At 60.4% G+C, this 24675-nt stretch overlaps 2 protein-coding genes and 1 long non-coding RNA gene across 7 annotated transcripts in view; 1 reads left to right on the top strand and 2 right to left on the bottom strand.

The window, feature by feature from the left end:
* FARP2 (FERM, ARH/RhoGEF and pleckstrin domain protein 2) overlaps window positions 1–625 on the top strand; it is a 105443-nt gene extending 104818 nt beyond the window's left edge. For all 4 annotated transcript variants that reach the window (XM_040450385.1, XM_040450387.1, XM_040450386.1 and 1 more), the window contains one exon: window positions 144–625. In XM_040450385.1, the coding sequence (XP_040306319.1) occupies window positions 144–212 (69 nt within the window). In that variant the 3' untranslated portion in view covers window positions 213–625. The remainder of the gene's footprint in view (window positions 1–143) is intronic.
* On the bottom strand, window positions 521–12579 carry STK25 (serine/threonine kinase 25). Its single transcript, XM_040450388.1, is given in 14 exon segments — window positions 521–981; window positions 1187–1323; window positions 2877–2948; window positions 3106–3140; window positions 3143–3186; window positions 3188–3220; window positions 3438–3583; window positions 3974–4159; window positions 4244–4401; window positions 5125–5233; window positions 5689–5745; window positions 6429–6659; window positions 11829–11951; window positions 12460–12579. Coding segments are annotated over 13 exon segments (1278 nt in total). The 5' UTR covers window positions 11859–11951; window positions 12460–12579; the 3' UTR covers window positions 521–941.
* An 851-nt stretch (window positions 12580–13430) lies between these two features.
* Window positions 13431–24125, bottom strand: LOC121014275 (uncharacterized). Of its 2 annotated transcripts, XR_005783135.1 has the most exons (3): window positions 23669–24125; window positions 23071–23189; window positions 13431–13694 (listed from the first exon to the last, which is right to left on the bottom strand). It is a non-coding gene; the product is annotated as an uncharacterized LOC121014275 (long non-coding RNA). The 2 variants fall into 2 exon arrangements; XR_005783134.1 differs by lacking the exon at window positions 23071–23189.
* Between the last annotated feature and the right edge of the window lie 550 nt (window positions 24126–24675).

The raw sequence follows: 24675 nt of genomic DNA, 5'->3' as shown, positions 1-24675 counted from the left end.
CGTGGGGACGCCTCACAGTGACCTCTGGGAGGGTCGTCATCCCGAGACCCAGTGGGCACCGGGAAGGACACACAAGTAAAAAGGCGGGCCCGGCTCAGGGATGGTGGCCGCACCCCACGCTCCCCTGCCCTCTCCTCTTCCAGAGCAGCGCCCCGCCGAGGACCGGCCCGGAACAGGAACCAGGGTGGGCCCCACAGCTGCACGCCAGGTGACACGTGTCCACGCAAGTCCAGCAGAAGCCACTCTGGAGCCCGCCCCACAGACCTCTGGAGGAGAGGACACCAAAGTTCCCACCTGGCCCCGGGAGGGCAAGGGCCTAGAGTTTCTCGGTTCCCCAGGGTTTCCTCACAAATCAAAGTAAATGGACACGGGCTCTGTTAGTCTGTCCGTGCAAACGTGCGTGCGGTCCAAGATAAAGAGTTTCTCCTCTGCTCTCCTGCCAGCGGGCCACAGGGTCACCCTGTGCCATGATAAGGACTCAGAAGCCAGAACCGGGGCCCCCGCCCACCACCAGCATCTGTCCGATTCAGGTTTTTATTGAAAGTGGCCCGAGCCTCTCGATGTTCTATGAAAACTAACACCTTAACCTCAGAACGTTTAGGGAAGCAGGAAGTTCATTTTCTTTAAAAAAAAAAAAAAAAAAAAAAATCCTGGCCGAAACGAGTCCTTGGGAGACACGGTAACGCGACACGAAGCAAACCTGGGCCCGGCGCGGCCTCGGCGGGGTCCCAGGCAGGGGAGGAGGCAGGGCTGCCCCGACAGTCTCTGCTCCTCGTGCCACGTGGTCGCAGGTCGGTGCTCCGCTGCCAAGAGGGGACGTGGAAGAGGGACCCTCTGCGCGGGTGGGGGGCGGTGACCCGGCAGTGAGGCCCACGTGGCCACGACAGCACAGGGGGCTCCACACAAAGACCCTTCTCCCCACTTCTCAAGCAGCAGCGCCTTCAGCGGGATGACGTCAGGTGGTTTCTGTTGTGGGAAAACCTGCGGAGCGGGGGAGACGCGGTCACTCCCGGCCAGGAGGGGCGCGGCCCCGGACAGGGCGGGGGCGGCCCGTGTTCTGACCCGAGCCTCTGAGCACAGCCCGCCGGGGGCCGCGAGGGCCGCAGCCTCTCCTCGCAGGCCCCGAGGCTCCAGAGGAGAGAAAAAGAGAAGCCGACGCAGACAAGGCCGGCGCCCCGGGCCTCACCTCTGCACCCGTTCCACCAGGTGTGCCATCAGCTTGTCCGAGATGCCAGGGCAGGACTCCTCGGCCAGGCTGAAGGCGTTCTCGAGCTCCTCCAGCGCCCCCACGCCTCCGCCGCTCTGCCTGTGCTTCTCCTTGAGCTGTGGAGAGACCACCGGGAGCCTGACCGGAACTGCCGACCCCGGGGCCCTCGGCTCTGACGCTCCCACAAGGAAGCTCCCGCGGAAGGCTTCCCGGCCCCTCGCTGTGACCTGCGTTCGCGGGACCCCAGCCGTCGGTCCGCCGCAGAGCTAGGGTGGGCCGGGTCCCCCGGGGTTCCTGGGATTGCTGCTTAGGCCAAACCCGGGGCTCCCGCAAAGACAGATGCTGCCCCACCCCCACGCCTGAGGGAATCTCCCAACTCCGTTCTCGAGAGGGGTCTCTACTGGCCTGTCACCGTCACGCTACAGTGGGCCGGCCTAACCACGTGGCTTCCTCCCAAGGGTCACAGAAACCCCGTGCCTCAGGCCCCGCAAACTTGAGAGAACAGCCCAGAAACCCCCCCCCAGTGCGCAGCACAGCCAGATCAAGGCATCCTGACCCTGGGCCCCACCACCACCGGGGGCTGTGAGAACCAGATGGAGGCATCACCGCCCTGGGGATTAGAAGCAGGTCACCCGGGTCCCCTGCCACACCCCTCACAGAAACTACAAGGGTGCCTCCTAGCACACCCCGTCCAGCAGCCTCCACCTCAGGCCCCGCCCACAGAATCAGGCCCCACGGGGGGGGGGGGCCCCGACCACCTGGATGAGGCTATGCTTCCCCCCCAACCTCCCCACACACACGCCATCACACACGGTACAGGGGCTCCAGCAGCCCAGGGCCCCACCCCTCCACTCTACACATTCCAAGCGGCCCAGGGCGCTACAGCCCCGGCCCTCCTGTGACACTGGCCGCCTCCCTCCCCAGTGTGGGGACGTGTCCCAGCTGAGCCCAAGCTCCTGGTCCATGGCCCGACAGTACCGCTCTTGCCACCTGCTCCTCCCCAACCTCCTCCCCTGAATATCAGGCCCCTCCAGGTGGGAGCTCTCCCGCCTCTACCCATTGCCCCCCAGCGGATACCCAAGGGCCCACTTGCCTCAGGAAGGCTCTCAGCACCCCGTTCCTCCCTCTCTGGGCCTGCGGTGGGAACTGGGCCCCTGACCTACTGCCAGCCCCAAGTCCAGGGTGTGGGGGTCCCTGGGGTGCTATCGACCCCCCACTGGTAGGTGACATGCAGGGTCACATGACCCTTGAGGCTTCCCTGCCCTGGGCCCGACATCCAGCACTGAGAACTGAACCTCCCAGGCTCTGTCTCAACAGATGACCATCCCATGCGTTTGCAGTTCAAAATAAAAGTCACAGGAGTTTTCGATCAAAGCCATCCTGAGACCCCAAACCACCAAAGCAGGGGGAGAACTTGGGGAGGTCACATTAAAGTACTTTCTCCCGGCCGCTGCTTCTGCTTTGCTCAGAAAGCCTGGCCCCCAGGTCCAGGTCCAACCACAATGGGCTTCAAAGGGCCCAGAAGCCCCACACGCGGGGGGCGGGGGGGGTGGGGGGTGGGCTGGCCAGCACACCTCCTGATAAACCTCAAGGTCACAACGTGGGGACAGCGTGTGCAGGGAAGCACGATAGCCTCCTGCCCCAGGGGACCCCCTGACCTGGCCCTTACCTCTCCAAAGACAGGCCGGACCAGCGTGGACAGGCACTGGGACCTCGGCTGCCTCTTGGCGGGCTCCGCAGACTGCCAAGTCAAAGCCCCGGCAGGGTGATGAGAGCTAGTGTGCCCCAGGGTCAGGCGTGCCCCGCCCCCCTCCCAGCTTTCTGACCTCCTTAAAAGGTGCAGCCCGTGAGGTGTCCAGGCCTGGGTGCCTGCCCCCCACCCCCCAGCCAGGTCAGACCTTCTGGGAGCCGTGCAGGGCTGTGCCCTTGTGCACCTTGCTGTGGGGGCTCGGCCGGATGGTGGGGGGGAACGTCCAGAGGGGGCCCTGCTCTCCATCCTCAGTGTCTCCGTCACTACAGTGGAAGGTGAGAAGGGTCGTGAGGAGCATGGGGGCTGGGATTTGGGGGTCCCAAGGTCCACACCTGCCCTTAGTCTCCCCATTGATTTTGGAGACAACCTCATGGCCCTAAATGTCGAGTAGGCCCGCCCTGGGGCCCTAGGGGCCCACTGACCCCCCATGGCACAAGGCCCACGGCCATCAGGGGGCGTGACCCCCAGAAGGGCCCTTACATGTCGGAGTCCTCAGAGCTGGACTCCTCGCCGTGCCCCTCCGACTTCCAGCGCTTGTAGCGGTCAATGAGCTCAGTGAGAAAGGAGGTCTTCTTGGTGTAGCGGGTGATGAACTTGTGCTTCAGCAGCTCCTTGGCAGTGGGCCGCTGCCGAAGGAAGGGCACAGGTCAGCGGACGCCAGGGACGGCTGAGCTCTGCCTTTACACTCCCGGAGCTCACGGCTCCCCCCAGGGACCAGAGGGACGAGGCCACCAGCAGGCTGGGGTGGAACACATCCCCCTCCACACCAGGTAAACACCCGCCTCGAGCTCCCCCAGACCTCAGCCCCTGGCCAGGGCCCGCTCTGGATCAGGAGGCGCTCGGGGCTGGGCGAGGCTGGGCGCAAGGAAGGGGCCTCAGGCCCCGTCCCCTCCCACGGGGCCGTTCTCTGGGGCCCGGTCCCAGAGCCCCCCCCTACCACCTTCAGCCGCTCAGGCCTCCTCCCGGCCCACCCCACAGAGCCAGGGCCCCAGCGGCCAGGGTGAGACAGGCCTTACGAATCGGGGGTCTTTGTTGAGGCAGGCTTCCACAAACTCCTTGAAAGGCTTGCTGTGGTGGCCCTCCAGGGTGGGCGGGCTATTCTTGGGAATCAGGAACAAGACACGCATGGGGTGGAGGTCAGAGTTCGGAGGCTCGCCCTTGGCCAGCTCGATGGCCGTGATGCCCAACGACCAGATGTCAGCCTGGACAGAGACCCATACAGGACTGTTGCCGCCGGGGGGGGCCCCAAGCCACGCGGCGGCCCCCCTGCCGCCCGCCGCGCCCACCTTGAAGTCGTAGGCCGACTGCTTGATGACCTCGGGTGCCATCCAGAAGGGGGTGCCCACAAACGTGTTCCTCTTGATCTGTGTGTCTGTGAGCTGCCCCGCCACACCAAAGTCGGCCAGCTTCACGTCACCCTGCTCTGAGAGCAGCACGTTGGCGGCTGCTCGACACAGGACGGTAGGGGGTCACCCTCAGCGCCGCGCAGGGCCCCTCCCCCTGCACACAGCTGCCTGAGGAAGCACAGGGCTACCTGGGGACGCCAGCAGGTCTGGCTCAGGGACCTTAGCTCTCCTCGGCACCCGGCAGGCCAGGCACCCCGGACCACGTGCACAGCCGGGGGGTGGCTGCGGGAGGGGCCCGCCTGGGCACGAGGTCCAGGCCTTCCCAGAGTGTGCCTTATACGACAGACCCCAAGAACAGAGCCGCCGCCCTTTTCTCCCGAACGGCAAAGCAGGCAGAGGTGACTCTGGCCCTCGCCCTCACACCCCCGGCTGCCCTTGGCAGGGCCGGCTCCCACACGGTGGGGCCGCTGGAGCACACACTGGGCGCTCAGGAGACCACGAGCAAAAATCCACACGTCTGCTTTAATCAGGTCCCTTCCGACCCGAGGAGCAGAGGTGGTGTCCCCACCGTACGGGCACAACATACTCGGAAAGTTCTGTTACTGGCAGCGTCTTCAGGAACGGAGCAAGACGGCACCGCTCGGCATCGGACGGCCCAAGGGAGTTCAGGCCAGAAGCGCCGAACTACAAGGGTCCCCGCATCCCAGACCCCCCAGCACCGCCAGCCGCACACCCCTCGCAGCGACCTCCACCTCGCACCCTGGCGCTTCTAGGGTCTGGAGGGGACGGGGACGAGGGACAGGGGCCGCGCCCCCGGGGACCTTTGATGTCTCGGTGGATCTTGCGCTCCGAGTGCAAGTAGTCCAGGCCCTTCAGGATCTCCCGCAGGATGGTGGCGATGTACGTCTCCTCCAGGGGCCCGGGTTTCAGCTGCAGGCAGAGAAGGGACGGCAGGGCCTCAGGCACCCCCACCGGCACACGCCAATCCCAGCCCCACGGCCGCGGCCTCCACCAGGGGACAAGTGGACTTCAGATGCTGAGTCAGGTGGGAGTGGGGGAGGCTCTCTCCAGACGGTATCTACCGTTCTCTCCGCTGGCGTGAAGGGGGTCCCGGCCACTGCCGAGCCCACGTACCTGGGGGCGCTGACCCGCCTGCACCCACCAGCCCAGAACCCCTGGGAAACCAGCGGAAATGGACCCCAGTTCACTTCTAGGCTGAGAGGCTCTTAGCACGCACCACACCGAAGCAGCCAAGGACCGGAGGCCCACAGGAGCCGGGGGTCCTCAGGCAGTGGGTCCAGGGCTGCTGCCCCAAGCCCCACAGCCACCTCCTGTGTCCACTCCTGCCCACGACAAGCCGCCCACTGCCGCAGCCTATGCCTCACCAGGTCCAACGCGGAGCCTCCGCCCAGATACTCCATGATGATCCACAGCTTCGTGCCCTGGGCCCAGAGAAACGCCCATGAGCTCAAGGCCACGGCCCCAAGACACACACACACTCCCCGGCAGGGGAGACTCAGGCCTCCAGCCCTCAGGGACCAACCCTCAGGGACCCACCGCAAAAAGGCCCCAGGGGCCCCTATCCAGCCCCCCTCCTGTCACAGCCCTGATATGTGTGTGTGTGTGTGTGTGTGTGTAGATGGACCCAGTGCTCAGGCCGGTGGCCAGGTCCCCCATGCCAGTACCCCAATGGGAACCAGGCTGCAGGCATGACATGTCCAGCCGGCACTCGGCCTGCGGGCACCTGCACCCAGGCGGCCCCCTGGGCGGGCCCCCAAGGGCAGAGCGGGAGATGGGCTCAAAGACGCTGTGCCGTGGGGCTGCCCTGGCCTGGGAGACGGCACAGCCAGGAAGTGAGACACCACGGCCACTTCAGAGCCAACTAGGTCGCATTCATGTCCTACATGCCTACCTGGCCCTCGGGACTGTAGTTTCTTGAGTGCCCTCATCCTTCAGACCCGGCCTGTCCCCACCGTCCCCATGTGGGGGCAGACCCAGCCCGGGCCTCCCGAGCAGGTACAGGGACTTTCTGCCTCTCTGGAGGCAGCCTGGGTGGGGGGCGGCGGTCACGGGCATCTACCCAAGCGCAGGCCTGGCATGGAGCGAGCCCCCACCCCGCAGGCACCTTCAGGTAGGAGCCGAAGTAGCGGGTGATGTAGGGACTGTCACACTGGCTGAGCACAGTGATTTCCTGCTGGATGTCCTCGATCTCATCCTCGGCCTCCTCCAGGTCGATGATCTTGATGGCCACCACCTCCTTGGTGCGGTTGTCGATGCCCTTGTATACCTCCCCAAAGGAGCCCTTGCCGATACGGTCGAGCTTGGTGAAGAGCTCCTCGGGGTCCACGCGTGAGTGCTGTAGAGACACGGAGCAGGCAGACTGAGGGCGACCCTGCTGGAGGAGGTGGCAATCCCCAAAACGAGGAGCTAGGGAGCCCACCCACATTGTTTTTTAAGTTTACGCTTTTTAAACAATCTCTACACCCACTGTGGCACTTGAACTCACAACCCCAAGACCAAGAGTCGCGGTCTTCTGACTGAGCCGGCCAGGCACCGCTCTCCTTGCTGCTTTTACCTCTTTGTTCAGGAAACCTAAACGAACCCTCCCCACAAAGGAGCACAGAGGCCCCCGCGGCAGCCAAGGGACCAGGCTGTGGAGCAGGTGGAGAGACCGTCAAGGTCATGCCCTACCTGCCCACACCCCACACGTGGACACGTGGGGAGGACCAAGTGAGGCACAAGGACAAGTTTAAAGGGGATACGTGGGTAGGAAATGGGGATTTGGGGGCAGCGAGGCTATCCCATAGGATAGCGGGGACAGTGGGGACAGCACCGACGCAGTCTCGCGGACCAGGGGCCTAGTTCGCAAGAACGTACCCATGCTGCCCCTTCGTTTGTAACAAACACACCCCAGCTAGACTCGGGGGCGGGGGAGGGAGGTACCGGCGCGCTAGGTTCCCCGGGCCCCCCCGAAGTCCTCCTGAGCAAGAGTCTATGGCGTCAGCCGGTTCTCCCTGCACACCTGGGAGCCACACCCCCCGGAAATGGCTTCCCTTCTGGTCCCCAAATCAGTCCTCAAGACAGCTCCACCCTCACACCAGCGGGGAGTTGAAAACTGATGCTGTCTTGGATGCTTAATCCTGGATATTCAAGTACCACGCAAAACCAGCGCACTGTCCTGTCCTCGGACTTCAATTCAAAGCCTGAAAAAGAGCGCCCAGAGGTCTGAGCACCAGGGCGCGGCCGGCAGAGGGGCGCCCGCCCGCCCGCGGGCGGACACTCACACGCCTGACACTGCCCTTCCACACGTCAGGGGCTGAGATGACGCTCAGCCTTCGGGGGGCTGCCCGAAGGAGGCAACACCCCTGCGCACGTGGCCCCCCGGGCTCCCGAGAACAGCACTCTCTTGGGAACGCCAAGCCACTGTGTCCTCAGAGAGCCAGCAGCAGTCCACACAGCCCCAGAGCGACGCAGGGGGCCAGGAGGGTGGGAGCCTAACGTCTTGTCCAGGCAGAGGCAGAAAGGGTTTTCCAAGGCCCCGAGACTCGGATCCACCAGGAGGCGCCTCCCGGCACAGAGGCCGCTGCCACGGCCCCAGCACCACCGGCAACAGAGCATCTTGGTGCCGGGTACACGAGGGAGAAAAGTACGGCTTCCCCTGCCTCATCGGCCCGAGGGACGGCCCATCCTGCGGTGGGTGGGCGCCCCCGGTCCCGAGCAGAACCCTCCACGCATGGACTCGGCACACACACGGGGCCCACCTTGGGCTCACCCCCAGCAAAGCTCCACGTCGGGCCTGACCGGCTCCAGACGGAGACTACGCGTCAACAGAAACTGCTAATTAGCCGCCTTCCCGAGGTGTGCGACCGGGAGGGAGGGGGCAGCACGCAGGCCCACAGGTGAGCAGCCCTGATTCCGAGCACCCGGAGAGCCAGGACAGCGGGGGCCGTCGGGTGCCAGGAGCCCCGCAGGACAGCAGATGGAGCGGGGCCTGGCCGGGACCAAGGCGCAGAGCAGCACTTCAGCACAGTCCCCACAGACGGGGCGGGCTGGGCCGGGCACCACCCACACGCTGGCCCAGCTGGTTCAGGAACGTGGCCCTCCTCGCTTCCTCACCAGAACCGGCAGCCCAGTCCCCAAGCCAGTGCGCGTAGAGGACAAGGCGCAGCGGGTGCACGCGGTCAAGTTACCACCGAGTCCCCAAGCCAAGGCTGAAGGCTTCAGCAGGACACAGAGCTGAGCGCCACTCGGGTCCCTCGGGCCCAACCGCCGGGCATCTCCATTCCCGCCGCGCGTGTCAAGAAAACCAGGACAGGTTAGGCATGCGGCCGCGAGTTGCAGCCAGTCGGCTGTGTTCGGGAAGGGGGTGGCGCGGATCACGTGGCCAGAACCCACCCCCACCCGAAAGAAAGGCCCGGCAGGGCACCTGCGCCATCACGCCAACCCCCGGCCCCACACGCGACCCCACACGCGACCGGCCGGCGGCCGGACAAGAACACCTTCCCGCCGGAGGGCCTTCTCCGCGAACAGGTGGGGGACCTCGCTGTTCCCTGGCTGCCGCGGTGGGTCATGGTCTGGGACACGGCCCCTCCCGGACCTGCTCCTTCCGCATCTGCCCAAACAGCACCTTCCCAGAGGCTCTTGCCATCGACTCAGCCGTCACCGCCTATTCGGTGCCGGGGGCGGCGGTCCACCAGACCGCCAGCCTGTCCCCTGCCCCAGAAGGGCTGGCACAGCCCTGCAGGACACCCCACGACGGCTGTCCAGTAACTCCAGCCCAGCTGGTGCCCTGACCTCGTGTCCTCTGTCGCCGAAGAGAGTCCCTCTCCTAAGGTGCCCTGAGAGAAGAGCTGGAGGAGGTGGGACGGACAGCAGGCAGCACCAATCAGCGGGTCCCCTTCCCACCCTCAGGCAATTGCTGGCAACACGTCCTCCTGCTCTGCTCCCCTCAGCCCTGCTGAGAACACCGCGGCCCTCTCCACGCAGGGCCAGCAACCCAACAAGGGAAACCCCCAGACGGGGCACTCAGACCCCCACTGCCCGGGAGAACACGGCGGACCCTAAGCCAGAGTTCCTGGCTTGGCAAGGAAGGCGGGGAGCCGCAAGCCCCGACTCTCATACTCCTTGAGTCCCCCCCGACTGCAGGCCCGTCAACTCGGCAGACAGTGTGACACGTGCACACGCCTGGCTGCGAGCCTGACACTACAAGAATGTCACAGGGCCCACCTGTTCCCAGCCCCGCCGGGAGAAGGAAAGGCAAGTAGCTCCTGGGTCTGGGGGCCTCGGGCTGCTTTTCCAGGCGATGCTGGAACAGCTCAAAAGCTCGACTGGCTCTGGGGGTTGACGCCCTTGTCCTCCAACCCTGAGGCTGCCAGGTCTGTGGCCGCTGCCTGGCAGCGTGTCTGCTGTTAACGTCACCTCACGAAATGAGGGGAGCGAAGCCATCCCCACCCACCACACGACAGGTGGCAGCACAGGAACAAGCGGGGGGGGGGGGGGGGGATGGGGGGGGGGGGGGGGCAGGCTGTGGGGGAGCACAGCCTACTGCCCCAAGCAGGGACTGCCCCACGGAGCCACAGTGACAACTGTCTCAAGAGAAAATGATACACTGACAGGCTCCCTGCCACTGGCCTCTGAAAGGACAAAGGGGGCTTCGTTCCTGAGGGGTCCCTTCTGCCCGTCTGATCTGGACGCCGAGGGCCGACACGAAGCACCGACCGCACACGGGGACGGGGGCAGCTCAGGGCTCCGATTTCCGGGAGCCACGGAAACTACTCCCACAGCTTTTTTTCCTTCCTGTATTCTAAGAGGGAAAAGAAGAATGGTAAAGGGTATTTCTGATTCATTGGGAGAAACAATGAAGCCGTGACGACAGACACATCCTGCCATCGGACTGCAGGACGGTTGGGAGCGTCACCCCAGGTAGACTTGGATTCGAAGCCTCGATCTGCCACTTTCTAGCCGACTAACATCTCTAAGCACCGAGTTTTTAAACCCAGGGTGACGACGGCACCTGTGTGGTGAGGCTGAGGGGAACCACGAGAGCTACACACGCAAAAGGCTTAGCGCAGAGAGACTGGCGGCAAGTGCTCTATAAACGTTTACTGAACGAGTAAATGTCACCCAGACAAAGTGTTTTGTTTTTTTCCCAAATCAATTCTCTCTTTCTAACCCGCACCTTTCTAACCGCCTCTCAAGTTTGACAATGAATGTCAAAGCCCTTCACACATGGGTTTGGGGCTTCCTGTGCACTTGGAGCTGCAGCCGTGGAACTTACAAGGTGAGCTTCGATACAGTCACTTCACGATCACCGGCTTGGTTCTCCGGTGCTTTCTCTGCAGCTTCTGCCACTCACCAGCAGCAGGATGGGGGGCGGGGCGGGGTAAGGCAAGGGAGGCTCTTTCTGGGTGCAAAATGTACCCTGCGGCTCTTGAAAATAAGCTCGAGGCCGAGTTTTCTCTGTGTACCAGTAATGTGACTTACCAGACAGAAATGTCAAAGCCTAGAGAGGAATCTGCTAGCCCCATTCGGCATCAACCAGCGAGGCTCGGTTCCCATCTGTGGCCACAGCTGGTGCAGGACGCGCCGCTCGATGGGAGCCCCACAGGCTTCCCCGTCCACACCTTCCCGGGGGCAGATGCCAGCGGAGGGGGGCTAACGGGCCATCCCATCACCCTGCAGCAGCCAGCCCACTGAGGACACGACCACACCGCCAGCACCTAGGAAAAGTCTCCTTCGTGCTGCCTCCATCGCCCTTGTTTTGAGCCAACAAAACGGGGAGGGGAACCAACCACAAGCCCCCACGCTGGCTGCCGCCACCACGTCCCAGCACCAGCAGCCGGCTCCCCTGGAGCTGGGCAGACTCCGGCCAGATGTGGGGGGTCCCCCAGAGCCCGCCGGTGACGCCGCAAAGTGGTTCGGGTGGGGAAGCACAAGAACCTTGCAGGCAGGCACTTCCGGCCCAGGTGACGCACTCCTAGAGCAGCCTTCCCAAGAAACCCCGACAGAAACACACTGGGGCCCTCAGCTCTCCCGACACACCAAGTCACCCGAGGCGGCTTCATCGCGCCCCCAGGGAGGGGACCCCCAGCCTCTGCCACAGCCCGGCATGCCCCCGGCCCGGCCCCGGGACCCCGCAAACGCAGCCACCCAGGTTCCCAGACAAACCCACCGGCGCCGCCCGGCCCCGCTCTGCTCCCAAGGTCAGCCTCCGCACACCCTCCACTCCTGCGCGGGGCGGGGGGGGGGGGGGGGGGCTTCTATTCTGAGAAGTCTGCGCGCATCTGCCCCCCAAAACCCGCACCAGCCGCCCCGAGGCAGCAGCCCCTCTGCACTGCCCCCTCCTCGGGGTCCCCGGAGGAGCGGGGTCCTCAGCGGGCGGCTCTCCTGAAAGCCCAGGCGCTGTTCAGGTGACACGCTCGTGGGTGAAATAAACGTCTTCCCGGGACGCGGCGGTCGGCGCTCCCACGTGCGGGGGCGGGGCAGGCACGCTGCCGCACACCCCCCATCCTGGAACCAGCCTTACCTGGTTGGCGAAGCCCCTGAGGTGAGCCATGTCTGCGATGCCCTCAGACCATCGGCTGCAACCCCACGAGGCCCCTAGATCCCGCCTCGAGGCTCCGGAAGCCGGCTCCCTCGCTTCAGTCAACTGGAAGGACAGCAGGCGCGCTCGATGCTGGTGCTGCTCGGGGTACACGGGGCTCCCCGGGGCCAGGCGCCCCCACCCGTCTCGTTCCTTGATGGCCTCACCAAGCGGGGCCCCCTTCTTAGCCTCTCCCGCCCGCGCTCTGGCCTTCGACCCTCCACCGCTACTCCCCCCCGCCGCCCAGGGCCGGGTCCCCGAGCCCCTTCACGCCCCTCACACACCACCCCCCACCCAGCGCTGAGCCCCGCCCCCAGCGCCCTACCCCACCCCGAACCCCACCTCCAGCGTCCTCTCCCCCCTCCCCGCGCCCTGCCCCCACCGCCAAGCCCCGCCCCCAGTTCCCTCAGCTCCCTCCACTCGCCCCACGGTCCGTAACGGCCCGACACCCCCCACCGCCCGGCCCCCTCCCCAACCGCCGCAGGCGCGGGCCCACCCGGCAGCGCGCCCACCTCCGGGGGGCTCCATCCCGGCCTCCCCCGGCCCGCTCCTCAGTGCCCACGAAGGCTCCCACCCGCAGCCTCCTCTCGCCCGGGGAACGCCCGGACCTCCAGCCCGCGAAGAAGCGGCAGTGGCGGCGGCGACCGGAGAAAGCCCAGCGGCGGCGACGGCGAGGGCGGTGCGCGGTGTCGTGGCCCGGCGCGGGGCTCTCTGGGACACCGAGTCCCGCCGCTCGCTCCGCGCTCGGGTGCCCGCCGGCTCTGGACTACAAGTCCCGGCAAGCCACGGGGCAGGGCGGTGTCGCGGGGCTCGCCGGGACTCGGAGTCGGGCTTCCTGAGCGGCTCTACACTACGTCTCCCAGCAGGCCGCGGGCCGGGCCGGGGCGGGGCCGGGGCCGCAGCCGGGGCCAGGAGGGGGTTGCGGCCGGGGGTTGGGGGGGGGCCCTTGGGCATGCGTCCTCCCACCCGTGGACTCGCTCCCCTTCCCGCCCACCCGGTCCCCGTCTGCCTCCTCCATTACCCCCGCCACCCCCTCTCCGTCCTCCCTCCCAGTCCCGTCCATCCCCCTCCGGCCTTCCTCTCCCCTCCCCTCCTCTCTTCCCCTCTCTATCCTCCCTCCTGGTGGTCCCTCCTACCCACCTCCCCGCTCTCTGCTCTCCCTCCTCCCTCCTCCCCTCCGCCTTGGAGGGCTTTCGCCGATGCCCTGTTTTGGAGACCCTGCCCAGTGCAGCAACTCAAGTAACCGTGGAGGGTGGGATGGAGAAACAAAATGTGACGTAGCAAAGCCGTGGAATACTAGTCAGCCTGAAAAAGGACATTCTGACAGCTGCGACAACATGGATGAACCTGGAGGGCATTATGCCACGTAACAGAAGCCAGATACAGAAGACCAATTATTTCATGGGTCCACATACGTGGAGTCCCTAGAGGGGGAAGATTTACGCAGAGTAGACGGTGGGTGCCAGGGTCCGGGGGAGGGGAAATGGGGGGAGTTACTGTTTAATCGACACAGAGTCTGTCTCACAAAATAAAGAGTTCTGGAGATTGAGTGCACAACAATGCTAATGTACTTACAACTTTTAAGATGGTAAATTTTATGTGTGTTATGTCACAATTTAAAGTAAATAAAATACAATAAAATAGAAAAGGAATTACGTTCTGACACGTGTTACAACATGAACTTTTAAAAGCATTATGCAGGGGCTCCTGGGTGGCTGGTCAGTTAAGCATCCCAATCTTGATGAGGTCAAGTCCAAGTTCTGTGTTGGGTGGTGTGTTCAAGTCCCAAGTCCACACCCAGCATGGAGCCTATTTAAAATAGAACAAACAACAACAAACACATTACGCAGGGGACATACGCCGGTCACAAGAGGCAAATACTGCATGATTGCACTTACCTAAGGCATGGAGAATAGGCCAATTCAAAAGACAAAGTCAAATACAGGTTTCCAGGGGCTGAGGAGGGGAACAGGGAATCATTACTTAATAGGGACAGAGTTTCTGTTTGGGGTGATTTTTAAAAAGTCCTGGAAATAGTGGTGATGATTACACAACATCGTGAATTTGTTAATCCCACTGAATTGTACACTGTATAGTCTATGTTATGTGTATTTAATTTTTTAAAGTTTATTTTTGAGAGAGAGAGAGATAGCGCAAGTGGGGGAGGAGCAGAGACAGAGGGAGACAGAGAATCTCAAGCAGGCTACACCCTGTCAGTACGGAGCCCTATGCAGGGCTTGAACTCAGGAAACTGAGATCGTGACCTGAGTTGAAACCAAGAGTCATACGCTTAACTGACTGAGCCATCCAGGCGCCCCTACGTTACGTGCATTTTAACGCAAAGAAAGAAAAGCAGTGATAAAGTGAATGTCAACAAATGTTTTAAATTTTGCTTTCAGAAAGATACTGTTGAGAGAAGGAAAAGACATGCTACAAGGCTGGGGGGAAAAAACTGCAAAGCACATATCCAAATACATACATACATACATACATACGTACGGATGTATGTACATGAAATATGTATTTATACTATACACATACTATACAACGTATATACACAGAGCTCTCCAAACTCAACAGTTAGAAAACAACCCAATTAAAAAAAAATTGAGAACAGACTTGAATAGACACTTCATTAAAGGGGGTGGTGAGGAGCACCTGGGTGGCTCAGTCGGTTGGGCGTCCAACCCTTGACTTCGGCTCCGGTCATGATCTCATGGTTTGTGGGTTGGAACCCTGAGTTGGGCTCTACACTGACAGCGCAGACCCTACTTAGGGTTCTCTGTCTCTCTCTCTGTCTCTCTCTCTCTCTGCCCCTCCCCTGCTCATTCTATCTCATAAATAAATACATAATTAATTAAGATGGGTGAATGGCAGTAGCACGTGAACAGATGCTTTACGTCATTAACTATCAGGGAAATGCAAACAAAACCATAGCGAGGTACTGTCTACATGCCTGTTAGAATGGCTAAAATCAAAGGTACTGATAATAGGGAGTTTCCAGTTCTGGCACTGAAAGTCCCACATCCCTGAAAACCCCTCTGCCTGAGGCAGAGCTGAACAGTTGGTCATTCAGGAGGAGGATGAAAACCCGGAACTCTCATACATCCTACGCGGTGCGAATGCAAAATGGCACCACCACTCTGGACAACATCTGGATGGTTGCTTCTCTCTCTCTAGGCCTCTCCCAGCCTCCGTGGCCTTGAATGATCCCACTGGCCCAGTGCCCCGGGGCTCTGGGTCAGAGTTCTGCGGGGGGGCCCCCTGTTCTGGGGCCCCAGGGGTGGGACAAGGCGGGCCAGAAGCTTCTGCTCTAACGTGCATGCTCTCCTGGCCAATGTCAGGGTCAAATGGACTCATCTTGGGAGGGCTGCAGAAGCTCACGCCGTCCAAAGGGGCAGGGGCAGTGTTGGGCGGGGGAGGCACCAGAACCGCCCCCTGGGTGGGAGGGGACTGAGCGGTCTGGGGGCTTCACCTTGCCCCTGGTAGTAGGTCCCAGAGGGGAATCCCCAGGCTTCTCAGACCCTAAACCAGGCAAGGATGAGAGGGTGCAGAGCTCACGGCCGGCGGGGGGGGGGGCGGGGGGGGGCGTGGGGACGGCCTCACCGCCCCTCCTTGGGACCCAGGCTGTCGTGGGAGGAGGGTGTGGATGGCTGAGCCGGCCCCTATGGGCTCCCGTGTCATCCAGAGGCGCCCATCAGCCTGGATCCCGGAGTCCAGGGGTTCAAGAGAATGGAGAAGGGGAGGGTGTTCCCCGGGCCGAGGACAATGCCTCCCACTGGTGACTGTGGACGGGAGGCAGCACTCAGGCAGCGGGTGTCACGGGGCCACAGGGGTGTCCTGGGATGTCCGGGCAACCGAGAGACTGCAGGGAGAGTACCCCGCACGGGCAGATGGCATGGCCGCCGGGCTTGGGTGTAGGATGGAACCGGCGTGGGGAGCACCCAGTTCCACACAGGCCCTGGGCTCCCTGGGCTCTGCACCTCCGCCTCCCATCCCGCTCTCCGCCCACCAGGCTCTGTGCCTTCAAGTGCGACCCCCAGGAAGCCTCACTTTCCAGCCGCGAACTGGCACCCACTGCCACCACCAGGAAAGCCACTGAGAAGGGCAGGAGTGTCCTGTCCACGCCCGTCTGTGGACGAGGCCGACGGCTCCTGGAGGGTGGTGGAGGATTCCAGCCGTGGGACGGAAGAGATGCCACGGACACATGCTCAGGGATGGCGTTAAGTGAAAAACCAGTTTAAAAATTTTTTTTTAAATTTTTTTTTCAACGTTTATTTATTTTTGGGACAGAGAGAGACAGAGCATGAACAGGGGAGGGGCAGAGAGAGGGAGACATAGAATCGGAAACAGGCTCCAGGCTCTGAGCCATCAGCCCAGAGCCTGACGCGGGGCTCGAACTCACGGACCGCGAGATCGTGACCTGGCTGAAGTCGGACGCTTAACCGACTGCGCCACCCAGGCGCCCCAAAAATTTTTTTTAATGTTTACTTATTTTTGAGAGAGAGACAGAGCGGGAGCCGGGGAGGGGCAGAGAGAGAGGGAGACACAGAACCCGAAGCAGCTCCAGGCTCCGAGCCATCAGCACAGAACCGGCCGCGGGGCTCGAACCCACGGACCGCAAGAAGTCCGACGCTTAGCCGACTGAGCTACCCCGGCGCTGCGAAAAACCAGGTTTTAGAACTACACGCTAATTGTGTATACACATGGGGACTATTTTGAACTGACAGGATATGGGGACTGGACACAGCCATGTGGATCTTAAGTCTTATTTTATTTGCTATCCTAACTTTCCAGGTCCAGTAGACGTCAGTGACCAGATTTTACTCCTGTATTCAGAAAAAACAGCCTTATCTGTGTCTGCTGGCTGACTTTGAAATCTCAGAACAATGAGGATTGTTTCAAAACAACACATTCAAGGCCTCAGGATCTCAGGAAGGAGGTTAAGGTAGAAGAAAACTCACTCCCCTCAGGGCAAAAACAAACAAACAAACAAAACACCAAGTCTGGACTGGAGGTGACCTCCTGGGCCTGCCCAGACCTGCTCCCCGGCCCACTAGGTGGCAGGGTGGGAGCCCCGGCTGGCCCTGGGGAGGTGACGGCCCCCAACTGCAGCCTCGAGGATCCTCAGGCTCTCCTGGGTCGAGGTCTCCTCCACCCTCACAGACAGCAAATCTTCACCTTCTAAGACTGACTTGAAGTTCCGGAAACATCTAAACCCAGTTTGGTGAAGACTGGTGCATTCAGGTGCCTCCGCATTAGCCAGCAGCCTCTGCCTCCCGCCCAGCTTCCCAGTCACCAGCAGCCAGCACAGCCTCTCTAGACACACCCTGGGTCGTGTCAGGCTCCGGACCAGAAAAGTGCTGCTTTGCCCAGTGCCCACCTGGCAAGCTCAGACTCGGATGGGTTCAGATCCTGGCAGTGGGGCTCGGGGGCGGGCGGCGGGGGGAACAATGCTGTCCTGCATAATATTACCCAGGTGCGGAGCTTTAAAAAACACCCCCTCCTGCTGACCCGGCAACACCACCTCCAGGCATCAGCACTGAAGAAATCGAGAGGCGCGGGGCACCTGGGGGTCAGTCAGCTAAGCGTCTGGCTCTTGATCTCGGCTCAGGTCGTGATCTCACGGTTCGTGGGATGGAGCCCCGCATCGGGCTCTGCACAGGCAGCAAGGAGCCTGCTTGGGATTCTCCCTCCCTCTCTCGCTGCCCCCCTCGCGCACACGCGCACACATGCTCACACACGCTCTCTCTCTCTCTCTCTCAAAATAAATAATATTAAAAAAATAGGCACGATTTAGCTCAAAGGTGGGAAAGTGGAAACACCGCAAAAACCCAGTGATACTAACAGTTGAATAAGACTTCCATATATCCTTGGGACGCGGTGCTGTCATCCAACTGCTGTTGCTAAGACACCATCATGACAGGAAAGTGTTCCCAAGGCAAGTGGGAAAATAGAGAAACTCCTGTTGCAACCTAGCCCCCCTCCCCCTCCCCCCTTCCCTCTCTCTCTTCCTTCTTCCCTGTTGGATAGAAATAAAGGTATTGAACGTTTACAGTGCTCGCTTGCCTGTGAGCCAGATTATGAATCTTTCCTGCAAATTCTTTAATTTTTTCTGTACTTTTCAGAGTTTATCAATGACCATGTATTACTTATAGACTAGGTTTCCCCTGGCGGAGGGCAGCAGCTCGGCTCCCAAAGTGCCCCGCAAGCTCTCCCTGGGCTCCCTGAGCCTAAACAGAGGCGAGCTCACAACCAGAAGCGCCAGGCACGCGCCTTTCCCACGGCTGCTCTAACAAGATGCCCCAAACCGAATGGCTTAAGACAACGCAGGTATTTGATGGTTCTGGAAGAAAAAGTCTGACATGGGTCTCACTGGGCTACAGTCAAGGCGTTATCAGCGCTGTTTCCTTCTGGAGGCTCCAGGGCGAACCCGTTTCCTTGCTTTTTCCAGCTTCTAGAAGCCACACGCAGCCCAACTTGGCTCATGCTCCCTCCCCCATCTGCAAAGCCAGCCTCTCTCTGACCCTGCTTCTCCCAGACCCTGTTACGGATCTGCTCTCTAGGCCGACCCTCCTTGGTCCCAGTTACAAGGACTCTTGTGATGATACTGGGCTCATCTAGACAATGCAGGGGGATCTCCCCCCTCAAGATCTTCAGTCCAACCCCACCTGCGAAGTCACTTTTGCCACGTGAGGCAGCTCACGCGCAGGGATTAGGCAGAGCACATCTTTGGAACTGATCACTCGGCACGCCAAGCACGGACGGCGCACACAGTCTCACACACGCACACACTCAGACACATACGCAGACACGCAGACACACACACACTCGGACACAGACACACACAGACGCTCAGGCAGATACAGACAGGCAGGCAGGGGCAAACACACACCCACAACCACTCAGACCACATGCATGTGCAGAGACACACAGTAGGCAAAATTTCCCCAAAAGTGAAGAGAAATGTGGGTTTTCAGGTTAGAAGAGGAAATAAAGTCTTGACCTAACACATTGTAGTAAGTTTTAGAATTCTAAGGATAAAAACAAGTCTTAAAAACCGAGAGGGTTGGGGCGCCTGGGTGGCTCAGTCGGTTAGGCGTCCGACTTCGGCTCAGGTCATGATCTCACAGTTCGTGGGTTCAAGCCCCGTGTCGGGCTCTGTGTTGACAGCTCGGAGCCTAGAGCCTGTTTCAGGTTCTGTGTCTCCCTCTCTCTGCCCCTCCCCTGCTCACGCTCTGTGTCTCTCTGTCTCTCAATAATAAATAAATGTTAAAAAATTAAAAAAAAAAAAACAAGCTGAGAGGGTTGAATGGCATCACCCAGAGAGACATGTCGAGTCCTACCCTTGTCCCTGTGAATGGGACCTTGTTTGGACAGGGAGTCCTTGCAGAGGACGTCAAGTTCAGATGAGGTCATGCTGGAGTAGGGGCCTCCGGACGGGAAGATTTGGACGCAAACACACAGGGAGAGGGCAACACAGTGAGGACAGAGGCAAGGACAGACCCTCCCCAAGAGCCTCCGAGGGAGCCAGCTCTGCCCACACCTGGGGTTCTGGCCTCCTGGCCTCCAGACTGTGAAAGAGCCTGTCTACTGTTCTAGGCCAGGTTTGTGCTGCTTTGTTAGGAGCCCCGGGAGATTAATGAAGATTAATAAAGGAGAGGAGGAAGGGACGGAGCAGGGAGGAAGACTACGGGAGGGAGGACAATGGAAATGCACAGAGACTGTGGAGTGCTGTCTACTTGTGTCCTGTGCCTCTTTATCGTTGTTCTGGGCGACGCCGTCCGGTCCTTCTTTCCGACTCCTGGGTCCCTGTGTGTTTGAAGATGCCTGTGACTCCACTCAGAATACAAGTAGCAGAATTGCACAGAGGTCAACGAAACGTGTTGGGAAGTCAGCATAAGTGTTGACTGTACCGCTGGAAAGCAGGCAACCACAATCCCAGTTTAAAATGGCTCAACAGCAGGGCACCTGAGTGGCTCAGTCGGTTAAGCGTCTGACTTCGGCTCAGGTCATGATCTCACAGTTTGTGAGTTGGAGCCCCGCGAGGGGCTCCATGCTGTCGGTTCAAAGCCTGGAACCTGCTTCAGATTCTGTGTCTTCTTCTCTCTCCACCCCTTCCCCACTCACGCTCTGTCTCTGTCTCTCAAAAATGAATAAACGTTAAAAAAAAAAAAAAGGCTCATCAGTCACATCTCCTCCCCACGCCCTTCTAAAATGGCAGTGAAAGAACTGTACAATAGGGAAAACCCTCAAAAACAAAGAGAACTGCAGAGAAGGCAGAGAAGGCAACAGTAGATGAGAGATTTGACTGCTTTCCACCACACTGTAATGCAAAGAAAGATGGTAGGTGGTGTGTGACTCGGCACAAGTAGCTGTCAGCTTCGGGCAGTGACTCCCGGTAAGGAGCAGCCCTTGAATCACAGCCCCTGCGGCAGCCAAGTTGTCTCTCTCCTGCAGGCACCCTGTGCCCCCTGGCTCCTCCCTGCAGCCCCGCCCACACACATTGGCTCCTCCCCGAAGCTCCGCCCACACACACTCCTGTTCCTGCTGCGTTCCAGGAGTCAGGGGGAGGGGCAGCCTTCTCTGGGGCAGAGCCTGTGGCCGAGTCAGGAGGCAGAAGCGCGTCCTGGCTCTTCAAGCTTCTGCTCACTCATGGCCCTCGTCACCCTACTCACGTTTCACAGGCCGAGGCAAGTCTCGTGGCCCCGCCAGACATCTGGGGTCCAGGGCCTGTACCCACCCCGACGCACACAGGCAGGGACTGTGAAATCGATGGAGCTCACGCTGACCCCGAGGGTGTCTGAGTGTCACAGCCCAGTCCCTGCCAGGGAAGGCAGCAGGGCCTGACCCCCACGTCCCTCACCCACGTCCCGCAGCCAGGCTGGGTGGCCTTGCCCAAGCCTCCTGCCCCCAGGACAAAACCAGATCAGACTCTGTCCTCGGAAGAAACTGGGTCTGAAGCATTCCAGCTGTGGGAATGTCGAGGGCGGTGAGGCCCAGGGGAGGGGTGTCAAGGAGGGGCTGTCTCCCAGCCTGCAGACCCTGGTTCCCTTCACGAGCGCTGCTCCAGGATGCTGCCAGAAAGACAGGGAGTGCCCCCCTCACCCCAAGCAGGAGACCTGACGAACCTTCTCAGGAGAAGCCAGACTGCCCAGGAAAAGGACCTCGTTTTAGGGTTCCCAGGAGAGAAGCAGGCCAGCTACCAGACTTGGTTGGACACCCACAAGGAGCTGCTGGACCTCCTGTCCACGTGGAAGGACAGCCAAGGAGCACCTCCCTCACGAAAGGGGAGGACTAAATCATACAGAAGTGTGGGGGGAGAGGGGGCAAAATAAGAGGCCTCCCACCAAAAAGTCCCTTAAAGTTATAATCCTCAGAAAGAGAAGATACTGTGTCCATAACACCGAGAACAGGAAGCTTTGTTAAGGCAATGATCAAAGAATAAGAAAGAAGCATTGGAATAGAAATGCATGAAGATAAAATTAAGGAACTCTTCCAGAAGCCAGAACCAAAGACACAGAGATGGAGCAGAGAATATGGACGGGGGTGGGGGAGGGGACACTGGGAAGCTGGTGCCGGCCCCAGGCCATTGGCATCACCTGCACAGGGGTGAGACCCACGCACATGGGGGAAGAACGCAGAGGGGGGCCTCCAGGACAGGACAACGGACAGATGCACTTGGAACAATGACTGATAACGATGACAGGACCACAAAGTGTCCATCAACTGTTCGTACCAGGCACACAGAAGCAGTAGGAGGGGAGGCAGTCCTTAACTCCAGGCAGGGAAGCCTGTGAATCAGAATGGCTGCTTACAAGCCATGTCCAAGGTGAACCTGTGATGTGACCATACTGGGGAAATGGAAGGCAGGGGCGAGGGGTGAGCCCGAGAAGGCCCTGTACCTCTTCTGGGGGAATCCCCGCCAAGCTCTGAGGTCAGAGAACACTATAGGATCGGTGTGGCCTGGGTTTCTTCACATGAATCCATCAGACTGATCCAGAATGTTGTTTTCCTGAGGATGTCACTGGGGAGTGGCAGGCTGGACCAGCGACGAGGGGCCCCAGAGCTCTGGGTTATCTTCCTTTGGGGCAAGATTGGAAACGACCGGAACTGGACAGTCACAGACCAAGAGTGTGCACTGCAGGGCCACCACCGGGACGCCAGGGCTGTGAGCATGGCTCTGCCCTTTGGCACAGACACAAACCTCACCCAGTCCCAGAGAGTGAAAACGGGAAGGTAGAGCAGCCAGGAAGTAGGTGTGGGGCTGGGGGGCTGATTCCTCACCTTCCAAGGCAGCAAGTGAGTGGGCACATCTCTGACAGAGAACCCAGAGCTGCCCAGAGGCGTGCCTTGTAGTGAGGGTTGGAGATGGTGTGTCTGGGGAGGAGGCCCCGGGGACAGCTGCTTTTCACCGAAAATCTCATAAAGCTACTGAGTTCTTTAAATCATGGACGTGCATGATTTTCGTTGAAGTGCACAATAAATGCAAAAAGAATGCATGAAAGTCGAATTCACCGTGCCAGATGTGAACACATACATGAAGTAGCTAGGAGCGTGAGGAATTGAGGCAGGGCCCGTCCACGGTGAGTCCAGACTTGGACTCAGGTTCAGCTTTGAGTTTCAAAGTCCTGGAAAACACCAGCCTCTTCGGCAGGAAGTGTTGGACAAACCTCCAGCCCAGGTTGGAGAAGACCAAGAAAAAGAACATCTTTCTTACTAACATCCACAAAACTGGCGCTTTTTGTTAGAGAGAGAATCTCTCTCTTTTTAAAGTTTATTTCTTTATTTTGAGAGAGAAAAGCCACGAGTCAGGGAGAGGCAGAGAGAGAGGAAGAGAGAGAGAATCCCAAGCAGGCTACCGGCTGTCAGTGCTGAGCCCTGGTGGGGCTCGAATCCATGAACCATGAGATCATGACCTGAGCAGAAGTCAGACGCTCAACTGACTGAGCCACCCAGGGGCCCCACAAAACTGGATTTTAAACACCACCAGAAGGGCAGGAACAGAGCCTGGCAGCAGGTGTAAGACAGCGGGGTGGGCGGCCCTGCCCCAACGAAGGCCCCAGGGAAGGGCGGCAGCCTGGGGGAGCGGGCAGATATTTGCAACATTTATATAAAACAGACGAAAGATTAATACCCAGAATATACAAAGAATATGGACAAGCCAAGGAGAACAAATAAATACCTGAAGGAAAAGGGCTGATTCTGTGCCTGGGAAATTACAAGAGCCCGGATGGCTCACAGCTGGTGCAAAGTTGCTCAGTTCTGTCGGCAGCGGGCACATTAACTGGGCTCTTCACCTGGCTGCTTGACAATGCTCGCATTTAAAAAAATTTTTATGTTTATTCATTTTGGAGACAAGGGAGAGAGAGAGAGGGAGAGAGAGAGCGCACGAGCAGGGGAGGGGCAGAGAGGGGGAGACACAGGATCTGAAGCAGGCTCCAGGCTCTGAGCTGTCAGCACAGAGCCCGACACCAGGCTCGAACCCTCCAACCGTGAGATCATGACCTGAGCGGAAGTCAGATGCTTAACTGACTGAGCCAGCCAGGTGCCCCCAAATACTTTATAATTAAGCAGCGGAGGGGCTGGCAGAGGGGCAACGGGCCCTGCGGGCGGATGCAGCTGGTCCGGCTGAGCCCGCCGCCCTGAGGCCGCCTCCCAAGGCTGGAGCCCACCCTTCCATTTGTGCAGTGGGGGAGGGAGGGGGCACAGGGTCAGGCATGTAGAAACCCCCCCCCCCCCCCCCCCCCGTCTCTGCCCCTGGGTGTTTATCCAGCACTTACCCCAGTGTATACAAAACCCTTCTGTCCGGGCTTTGATCCTTCCGGAAGAAGAATGAGCTACTAGAGAAAAACAGGGAGGGGCCAGAGCGGGTCTCACAGCCTCCCCAGGCCTCAGCCCCAGGAAGCTTCCAGGTGCCGCCTCTGTCCCACAAGCCCTCCTATTACTGCAGCATCGCTATGGAAGAGCCGGAGTGGGCGCCCACCCGGGCAGCTTCTGCCCACGCAGCCTTCCTGAAGGGGTAGTGAGGGTCACCTGCCCTGGGGTACTACCTGGGGGCCCCGCCCACACCACGGCTCCGCCCCGCAGGGGCTACCTGGGGCCCCGCCCACATTACGGCTCCGCCCTGCACCGCGCTCCCCTGCTTTGTCCCTGGGGTGGGGTGGGGTGGGGAGACGGGCCCGGGGAACCAGCCCCTTCAGACCTCGCTCAGCACCCCCAAGGGCCCCTCCTGGGGTGTTCCCATCTGGCAGCAGGGCAGGGACCTCATCCCAGAGCCTGGGCCAAGCCACAAGTGTTTGCAGATTGATGTCCACGTGACCACCTTATCGGCTTCTGCCTCTGGGACTCTTTAAACGTCTCCAGGGTTCAAGGATGCTGTGCATTTCTGGTCGGGATCCTCTGGCTCCTTCTCTGCTCCAGTTTCCACCAGCCTGAGTGGCCCCGTGCAGAACCCCCTGCAGAGAGGCTGGTGCCTGGGGGGCCATTTCCCCTCGTCTGTCTTTTTTGAGGCTTCTGACCTCCTTCCAGTAGGTCAAGTACATCAGTTCGTTTCCTGTCAGAGAACCTTGAGGGTATCCCATCACCACCCACGAGGTGCACATCCTGGACCTCAAGAGAAAAGGGGCAAGAACGCCTTGGAGTAAACAGAACCCCTAACAACAGAGCTCCAGGGGATCCGCCGACAGGGATGGAGGGCCGGAGTCGCAGCACCCCCCACTCTCGGCTCAGTCCACACGGGTGCTCCGCACAGATCTCTGCCCCCGCGTCCAGGAGGAGCAAAGCACCT

Source organism: Herpailurus yagouaroundi, unplaced genomic scaffold (assembly GCF_014898765.1).
Source record: "Herpailurus yagouaroundi ecotype Mexico unplaced genomic scaffold, PumYag 202, whole genome shotgun sequence".
NCBI classification, from domain to species: domain Eukaryota; kingdom Metazoa; phylum Chordata; class Mammalia; order Carnivora; family Felidae; genus Herpailurus; species Herpailurus yagouaroundi.
Note: the sequence above shows the minus strand (reverse complement) of the source record. Positions and strands in the feature narration are given on the sequence as shown.